The sequence below is a fragment of the Penaeus vannamei genome, chromosome 10 (assembly GCF_042767895.1).
Source record: "Penaeus vannamei isolate JL-2024 chromosome 10, ASM4276789v1, whole genome shotgun sequence".
NCBI classification, from domain to species: Eukaryota; Metazoa; Arthropoda; class Malacostraca; order Decapoda; family Penaeidae; genus Penaeus; species Penaeus vannamei.
Genome location: NC_091558.1, coordinates 16,634,756 through 16,644,755, shown reverse-complemented (window position 1 = coordinate 16,644,755; position 10,000 = coordinate 16,634,756). Strand labels below are relative to the sequence as shown.

The following is a 10,000-nucleotide window of genomic DNA, read 5'->3' as shown; positions in this document are numbered from 1 at the left end:
TCGTGGCGGGGAATGATGGCGAAGGAGACTGGAATGCGATTTTTTTTCTTTATTTGCGGGGTGGTGGTGATGTGGGGTCATGGACGGTCCAGAGCGTTATGAAAGATGTGAGAAAAAGGTGCTGCTCTTAGTTCAAAGCGTCGTATTCAGTTGCCCAATTAGATGATTTTGAGAACGTTTACCGTGATTAATAAAGCATTCCTTTTTTTTTTGCTAGACGTAAAAGTAGAAAGGTCAGGGACGCAAATCGAGTAGTCAACAGAAATCAGGTATTTATCTCCAACTATGTGACATCTATCTATTGCAATCGACGACCTTAGAAAATCACTAGGAGAGCGTTATTTTCACTAGGAGAACGTTATTTTAAATGACCGTGTAGCTCATGACTGGCCTTGCTTCTCAGGTGGAAGACGAAGCTGATTACGGTCAGTGGGTGCTCCTGTAATTGCAGGAGATTTCTCGGTCATTGCAGCCATGGGGATGGTTGCGGCGATCGTGGTCACGGCTGTTTAAGCAGATTGTGAGAGAGGTTACGCGCTCTCGGCCAAGTGGCGGCGATAAAAGCAGTGCGGGCGCGCGAAGGGAAAACGTTCCTGCGCGGCGATGTGAGCACGGGTCAAGATGCAGCATCTGTATCGACACGCGGCGAGAACGAGTGTTTCCTCGCCATGGCTTGTCGGCCATAGCATCGCCCGTTACTCGGAAACCCAAAACTTTCTTCGTATAACCAGATTTTTCGTATAACCAGCTTGCTCTTGGAGTTGCGTCTCTGGATGGAGCAAGGATGTGGACGCCGTATGTGGCGCACTGTTGGAGCTTTTGAGAGGCGTTGTTTGGGTTGTCGGCAGAAGAGCATCAGTGTCCGTTTGCGTGGCGGTGGGGACAGTCTTGGTCATACAGAGGGGGGAGAGATAGCAAGGGGGAGGAGGAGAAAAGTAGAAACGTAGAATATGGAAGTAAAAAAAATAAGTAAGGAAAAACAAAGTAAAAGGAAAAGCAGAAGAGGAGGAGAGAAGAAAATGGGAAAGAGAGGGAGATAGAGGGGGACAAAGAGAGGGAGAATGGGAAGGAGGAGAGAGAGAGGGGGGATACATAAACGCACAGGCAATACTAATGGAACGGTGTCTAGTTAATGTGGAGTTATGATTGTCGTTTTGTCGTTGGCTTAAATCCGAGAAAGGCCTGGTTAGGGTTAGGACAAGGGCGCCGTTGAGCTGGGGTTATGGGGGATAATTTGGCCAAGTAACGAGGAGGTGTAAAAGCATTAAGGGATTTAGGGAGCGGAGCCCAAAAGCGGGAGCCTAAAGGGACCCCTCTTACCCCCCCCCCCACTCCCTTGTGCTGTGACTCCTGTGATTGTTATCTCGTGTTGTGGTTGCCTCGGGCGCGCGTATCGGCTGGAGGCGCAGAAGATGGGGCTGATAGTGTTCGTTTCAGGGGGGGTGGTGAGAGAGGGTCTTTGTGTGTCTGTGAAGGAACTTCGCTTGCATATGTATGCGTGCAAGCATTTGGTGTGTGTAACCGTGTGCGTGTGCTTGCGGTTTCGTGGCAACCTTGAGTCCGTGCCCAGGTCAGACAGGAAAGTGGATTCGGGAACAGCAGTCAACTCTAATGCGGTACATTTAGTGGTTTCCTGTGTGTTTTGAGTCTTCATTACTGAACCAGACTCGTGGCTTGAGATTCTTGAAAGGTTTGAGACGAAAACAACGAAATCAAGATATGTGGGACTTTGTGTTGATACTCAACGCCAGTGTAGGAGTGACCTTGCCGAGAAGGTCCACGCTGTCGGCACGTCTAGTAGGTTGTGTGATGCGTGACGTGTTGTCAGGAGTAACCAAGAGTGAGTGAGCAAAACCGAGGTCGATGAAAACAAAGACGAGGAAATGGCTGTTGATGAATTGGATTAAAACCGAATAGGAGCATTAAATTATTTAGGCATATTTATAATGTAAATGATAATTATGACAAGGTGGGCTAAGGACGGACAAGGACGCTCATCCGTCATGTGCCTTTTGCCTCTTTGGTTCATCTCTTGTCACACGTGCATGGCCACGGGCATAGTCCCTACCCATGCCTGAGCCCAGTTCCTCAGCATACAGGTGTTCAGTCCCTGCGCATCCACGTGCTGAAGCAAATTCGAGAATGGTGTATTTGTGCATATTAGCTTGACGTCAGTCGCGCACCAGATGAACGGATGTTCTTGTATTCTCCGCGGACAATGAACCCAATAGAGCAGTCAGCAAAACACTGCTCGTAATGCGCAAATCGTTGCCTGATCGGACGGGGAGTCGTGTCTGCGGATGACACTGTTTTTATGTATATCGGTCGAAACCAGGATTAGAAATCCGGCGGAAGTGGTACCTGAAGTCAGGGGCATGGTCAGGTAAGTGGCGCGGGGGGTTAGGGGAGGGATGGGGAGGGGCGCTCTTCCTGAGGTGATTGGAGGGGGAGGGGGAGGGGGAGTAGAGGGTTTAGTGTTTTATTGCTGGACTTTTTTGTGGGTCGTTGGCTAGATAATGCAGTTTTCATGCATTGGGACATCGTTAGGATCAGGATTCCGATGTTTACGAGGACGGCACTATTTTGGAGGCAATAATAGGAAGCTATACAATGCTGATGAAAGGAGAGGCGCGGGTGATGAATTGCTGGCATGGGAGAAGTGTCCATTGGGTGCGCTGCGATGGGTTGTAGCGCCGCCGAGCTCACGGGGCTGTGGCGTGGCGGCCGTAGCGGGAGGGGTCAGCGGCCACAGACGGAAGTTGTGGCTGCTGGCGGTGCTCTGATGGCCGCCGCCGCCGCCGATCCTCGTGTAGCCTCGCGTAGGATCACGGATCATGGCCAGGACGTCCTTCTCGGGCTTGCTCGCGGAGGGAAACAGCCTTCCACGGCAGCGCAGAACAACACTAATAGCATTAATAGTGCCTACGTTCAGCCTACCTCGCCTCCCTTCGATTGCGTGATCTACCTGTTCCCAACGAGGTGGGCGTGTTCAGACTCAGAACCCCAGCTACAGTTGCCAAGGCCTGTGAGCGATGGTAATTTGCTAGCCGTAGAGATATTCATATTTTTCGAGATTTCTAAACTAGGGTAGCAAAGGGACACAAAACACTTCAGTCAAAAGCAGTTATTACAACTCCGGAAACGTTGAAGTTCCTATTGGCTGAAATAAGTTCAATCTAAAATCACTCTTTTATTTGTCCTTTGCGTGTTCAGTCTATACAAGTTGTTCAGCCTCGACAGTCCCTCTTCCTTGTTAAGTTCGCCCTTCCAGAATGTTGCAGACGTCGTCCCCGAGCGCGTGTAGCCTCATCCTCCCAAGACCGACGTCGGGAGGGAATAATGGCGTCGGTATTTCCTCCGGTCACAGGAAGTTCATAAGTAGCGCTAATCAGGATTTTTCCCTGAGCCAAACAACCTTGAAGTTTCCTTGCGAGCAGAGGCTTTTACCCGTGTAAACTTTCGATCTGTTGTATCTCGCGGCTGCCGAATCTGCTAATCCGTTTTATGGCTAGTCGTCTTCTGGTTATCGAACTGTTTTATTTTGGTCTCGTATTCGTGTTTTCTTTTATGGGGCGGCGGCACATACTGAAAAAAAAACACTAAGATTCTATTATCTTCTGTATGGTCCAGATTGAATAAAATGGACATTTCCTCTTCAAGGCAATTGCGAAACTTAATTGGGAAAAAAGACCTGCTAGTGATATGCATACCGAATCTCGGTACCGAAAATACCTAACTAGCCGGGGGCAATGGCTCCCTATACAGGCAGTGTAAAGCCGCCCCGTAGTAGGACTAATCTGTTTTATTGGTCCAGTGTAGTGATATCTGTAACCTTTATAATTTTATCATTCTAATCGGGCTTATCTGCGCCATTTCCTTTATTTATGTGGTATGATTGAATTTAATTTATAGTTCGTTTTCACAATTACTGCTCAAGTTTATCCTCCTCCTCCTCGTTATCAATAACACCGAGATCTACGACAACGTCAACGATAATTCCTGCTGCTAATTGCTAGTTATCCCTGGTATCATGATTACAAATATTCATTGGGGCTTTATTACTTATCGCAACTCGACGCATCGCAATAGAAAAATGAAAGCGAAGTTAGAAGTTAGTGCCAAGGATGAGTTAGTCCTTTGTTTCTCGAGATTAGTTGAGTGTTCACGGTTTATTATGCCCTCACGCGGGGGCTTTGTGGCGGCCATGTTGCAATAACCCCCCCCCCCTCTTCCCTCCACACACATACGCTCGCAGCTGTTGCTTGTCTTCCACGTAGCGTTACAGATCGGCTGGTTTGGGCAAATAAGGTCGATGGTGTGCGTTCTATTTTCGTGTGCTTGTTTTGCAAGTCGGAGATTATTGTTGTTGTCGTTTTGTTGTTATTGTTATTGCTAGTGTTGTTTTTATTATTATTATTATTATTATTATTATTATTATTATTATTATTATTATTATTATTATTATTATTATTATTAATATTATCTTTATCTTTAACATTATCATTATCATTATCATTATCATCATCATTATCATTGTTGTTGTTGTGAATAAAATATTTTGCAAATTGGCTGTTCTGTCTGTTTGTTCATCTATCCATCTGCCGATCAATATGAATTTCACATTTTTTGTCAGTCAGTCACCTTGTGATTTTATCATGAATGTATTTTTAGATTCATGTATGTAAATGTGTAAATGTAAGCAAATGTAATTGTGTTCTTGTATCTGACTATATATGCATTTACATCTGTATCTGTATTATTTAATTTTCATCATCTTTATTTGTCACTGCCTATGTCAATCTGTGACTTCCTACCTATCACCTTATCTGTCCTATTCGGTTACATTTGCGAAATAGATCAAACTTTAATAATTAAAAAATGTCTTATTCTTTATTTTTAATTGATTAGAAATACTGACTGTTTTTTTCTCTCGTCATTCCAGCGCGCCCGAGTATTTCTCTCAGTTCTGGTTAGCGAAGATCAAGGAAGACGTCGGGGACAACTGGCGCCTCAAGGTGAGTACAGAACTAGGATTGACCTGGTTCATGCCGGGCGCACGAGAAACAGCTGTATTTGAGCGTGGATGTTGCAGCATTTTTAAGGGTCATTGGAAACATCTGTATTTGAGTGTGGATGTTGCAGCATTTTTAAGGGTCATTGGAAACATCTGTATTTGAGTGTGGATGTTGCAGCATTTTTAAGGGTCATTGGAAACATCTGTATTTGAGTGTGGATGTTTGCAGCATTTTGAAGGGTCATTGGAAACATCTGTATTTGAGTGTGGATGTTGCAGCATTTTTAAGGGTCATAAGAAACATCTGTATTTGAGTGTGGATGTTGCAGCATTTTTAAGGGTCATAAGAAACATCTGCATTTGAGTGTGGATGTTGCAGCATTTTTAAGGGTCATAAGAAACATCTGTATTTGAGTGTGGATGTTGCAGCATTTTTAAGGGTCATAAGAAACATCTGTATTTGAGTGTGGATGTTGCAGCATTTTTGAGGGTCATTAGAAACATTACATTTGAAGTGTGGATGTTGCAGCATTTTTAAGGGTCATAAGAAACATCTGCATTTGAGTGTGGATGTTGCAGCATTTTTGAGGGTCATAAGAAACATCTGCATTTGAGTGTGGATGTTGCAGCATTTTTAAGGGTCATAAGAAACATCTGTATTTGAGTGTGGATGTTGCAGCATTTTTGAGGGTCATTAGAAACATTACATTTTAAGTGTGGATGTTGCAGCATTTTTGAGGGTCATAAGAAACATCTGTATTTGAGTGTGGATGTTGCAGCATTTTTGAGGGTCATAAGAAACAGCTGTATTTGAGTGTGGATGTTGCAGCATTTTTGAGGGTCATAAGAAACATCTGTATTTGAGTGTGGATGTTGCAGCATTTTTAAGGGTCATAAGAAACATCTGCATTTGAGTGTGGATGTTGCAGCATTTTTAAGGGTCATAAGAAACATCTGCATTTGAGTGTGGATGTTGCAGCATTTTTAAGGGTCATTGGAAACATCTGCATTTGAGTGTGGATGTTGCAGCATTTTTAAGGGTCATAAGAAACATCTGCATTTGAGTGTGGATGTTGCAGCATTTTTAAGGGTCATAAGAAACATCTGCATTTGAGTGTGGATGTTGCAGCATTTTTAAGGGTCATTGGAAACATCTGTATTTGAGTGTGGATGTTGCAGCATTTTTAAGGGTCATAAGAAACATCTGCATTTGAGTGTGGATGTTGCAGCATTTTTAAGGGTCATTGGAAACATCTGTATTTGAGTGTGGATGTTGCAGCATTTTTAAGGGTCATAAGAAACATCTGCATTTGAGTGTGGATGTTGCAGTATTTTTGAGGGTCATTAGAAACATCTGCATTTGAGTGTGGATGTTGCAGCATTTTTAAGGGTCATAAGAAACATCTGCATTTGAGTGTGGATGTTGCAGTATTTTTGAGGGTCATTAGAAACATCTGCATTTGAGTGTGGATGTTGCAGCATTTTTAAGGGTCATAAGAAACATCTGCATTTGAGTGTGGATGTTGCAGCATTTTTAAGGGTCATAAGAAACATCTGCATTTGAGTGTGGATGTTGCAGCATTTTTAAGGGTCATAAGAAACATCTGCATTTGAGTGTGGATGTTGCAGCATTTTTAAGGGTCATAAGAAACATCTGCATTTGAGTGTGGATGTTGCAGCATTTTTAAGGGTCATAAGAAACATTACATTTTAAGTGTGGATTTCGTAGGTTAATTCTGTAATGAACATTGTCAGATGGGAGGAGTTTCGTGTTTTTTTAAGGATCAAGTGTCAGGGCGTGGATTATATATCGGAGGTAAAGGATGTTGGTTATTAAGGAACTTGGGCAATTACATGTAATTATGACGCCTGCCTCGATTTGTGCCTCGATCAAAGGCCTGAGGCAGTGGTGTCGTTGGAGGCTCGTGCCCGGCGTCGTGTTCCTGTGCGACGCCAACGGTCAAACGCCTTGTGTGCAGTTCTGCTTCTTTTCCTTCTTTCTTTCTTTCATTTCCTTCTTTCTTTTTGTATTTATTTGTACTTATTTTCTTTATTTGCGTTGTTTTTACTTTTCCGTCTTTCTTTTGTGCTTGTTTATTTCCCTTCTTTTTAATGTCATCGTCTTTTCCTTCTTCTTTTTTTTTTTTTTTACTTCTTTTCCTTCTTTTTTATTTGCTTCTTTTTCTTCTTCTTTGCCTTGTCTTTTTTGCATTGGTTTCTTCTTTGCCATAATTTTTTTATCAATTCATTATTTGTCAGTTTATTTACTTGTCTACCTACGACGACCAGGGGAGCTTGGGCGAGGACGCAAGGGCACGGGGTTTCGTGGCTGCGTTTTCGTAATCGTTACTACCGTTGCCGCCGAATCACCGGCGCCGCGACCGGGGACTCCGTACACTCACTAATGGCTTCCGGTGTAGCGGGGGCGCCGTAGTGCGGGGCAGGGGGAGAAGGCAGGGGCAGAGGAAGGAAGGGATAGAGAGAGAGAGAGAAAGAAAGAAAGAAAGAAAGAAAGAAAGAAAGAAAGAAAGAAAGAAAGAAAGAAAGAAAGAAAGAAAGAAAGAAAGAAAGAAAGAAAGAAAGAAAGAAAAAGAAAGAAAGAAAGAAAGAAAGAAAGAAAGAAAGAAAGAAAGAAGACAAACAGACAGACCCAAAGACAGACAGACAGACCCAAAGACAGACAGACAGACACATTGCCACACAGACAGACAGAGGGAAAGACAGACAGGCAGACTGACTGACTGCCTAACCGAATCGCAGACAGACACACTTAAAGACAGACAGACATACCCAAGACAGGAGCCAATGAGCCAGGGCCTTGCAGCGAGGAAGAGCGAGGGTCGATGGAGCGCGCGCCGTGTGTGTGGAGGCGACCCCGAGGAGAATCACGGCCCTGCGGCTTGATCCAGTAACGGTCTTAATGGCGGCCTTATCCTGTGTAGGAGGAAAGGGGTGGGGGGAGGAGGGGAGGGGGGGAGAAGAAGGGGAGGAGGGAAGGAGGGAAGGGGGCGTCGGGTGAGGGAGGGAGAGTTTAGGTGGGAAAGGGGGAAGGTGAAGATGGGTAGAAGAGGGTGGGTTAAGGTGGGGGAGGGGGAGGTGAATATGGGGAAAAAGGGGTGGGTTGTGGGGGGAAATAGGGAGGGGAGGTTAAGATTGGAAAATAGGAGACAGGCTGAAGTGGGGACTCGAGAAGTAGATCGGTAATATATTTTTTTTTAATGGGTGTTGAGGGAGAAGTATATGAGGGGACACAAGTAAAAAAAATAATAGGGGTATAGAAGGTGGAAAAAGGGCAGAGGGGGAGGGTAAGGTAGGGTTGGGAAAGATGGAAAAGGAAGGAGGGGGAATGGGAAGGAATGGGGAAGGGGAAATCGGTAAAGAGAGACGAAGAACGGGAGGAAGGGGAGATGGATAATGAGGGGGAGGGGTAAGGTGGAGTAATCTAAGTGGGGAACGGGCGGGGTTCCCATTATGTGTTGTGACCCCTTATGTCGTCTATCTTCCCGCGAGGTTTGGCGGAAGAGGAAGAAAGTGGAAGATCTGGGGGAAGGGATTCCAGGGGAGGGAGGGGAGGGGAGGGGGCAGGGCGGATGTTATCTTTCCGTCTATGTTCTCTCTCGCGTTGCCTTTCCTGTTGCGTCTACGTGCAGGTCGAGGCGGGGTGACGGGGCGGCCTTGGCGGTGTTGTCAAAAGGCCTTTGCTCAGGCCTTCGCGGGCTGGGTGGGGCGGAGGGGAAGGGCTTATCTGTTTCCCACGGGCTTTGTGAGCAGGACGACTCGATCGTCGTCCTTGCGTGTCTGCGTCATGTCAGGGGGATGAGGTGAGTGGAGGAAGGGATGTGTGTGGTTGGAAGATATTTCGATAGGGCCTCAGAAAGCGTAGATTTTGGGACATGAGCACGCACACACCTCTACGTAAACGGGGACATGCATGAATGTCTGCTGATATGTGTGTAATCTATTTTTTTATTCCCGTTGCGTACATGTGCCCATGCGTGTTCGTGTCCTCTTATCTGTCCAAAACAACCCGTCAGAAACCTTGGTCCTGTCAGGGAAGATGATGGACTGTCGTGCGTTTTGACGTTATAATGTAAACAACGAATAACTTCTTTGTTCGCCGTGACGTTGCAGTGACGTTCGGTGAGGAACATTGTCTTTTATTTTTGTTAACTGATCCATATGCATTTTTTTTCTTTTTTGGAGTCATCGTTACGATTCTGGTAGTTCGGCAAGGTGGAAATATGCAAGGGTGACATGTTTTCCGTATCTTCGCCTTTATTGGAATAGATGTAAGACCAGACAAAAGAATAGAGAAATAGACAGAAAAGAGAGAAATAGAGATAAGCAAAAACTGGGATAGAAACGAAGGGAAATAATTTGAAGTGAAGTGCGTGATTCCAAGCCGAAGGGCGCCGAAGACCTGGCCAATTGGGATGGGAAGGTTCTCACGCTCCTGATGTTAACGCCGCTCGGAAACCGAACAAGGCCCAGCATGAACGGAGGCCTATGCTCGTCCTTGGTGCAGGTGCCACGTTGCATGCAGTCTCCCCTCCCCCCTCCCCCCCCTGACCACCACTCTTTGCCTGCCACAAGCTCGCCCAGTGCCTTCATTTGCATAAAATCTGGGGCGCAATTACCGACCGGACTTTGGATGTCTGCTTATGGCCTCCTCTCGCTCCCTGACCATAATCAGGCGATCCACGGGGGCCGGGGAGGGGGTGGGGGCGGGGGTGGTTGAGGGGAAGTGGGAGGAAGAATGGGGGTGGAGGGGTGGAGAATGAGAAAGGGAGGGAGGAGTAAGAAGAAGGAGAGTGAGAAGGAGTAAGGATGAGTGAGTGAGGGAGAAGGAGTGAGGGAGAAGGAGTGAGGGAGAAGGAGTGAGGGAGGGAGAAGGAGGGAGGGAGGGAGGGAGGGAGGGAGGGAGGGAGGGAGGGAGGGTAGAAAAGGAAGAGGAAGAAGAAGAAGAAAGGGAAACGGAAGAGGGCA

At 45.9% G+C, this 10,000-nt stretch overlaps 1 protein-coding gene across 2 annotated transcripts in view; it reads left to right on the top strand.

The window, feature by feature from the left end:
* LOC113830518 (hook microtubule tethering protein) overlaps window positions 1–10,000 on the top strand; it is a 159,927-nt gene that overhangs the window by 13,157 nt on the left and 136,770 nt on the right. For both annotated transcript variants that reach the window (XM_070126397.1, XM_070126396.1), the window contains exon 3: window positions 4,943–5,015. In XM_070126397.1, coding sequence (XP_069982498.1) covers window positions 4,943–5,015 — 73 coding nt within the window. The remainder of the gene's footprint in view (window positions 1–4,942; window positions 5,016–10,000) is intronic.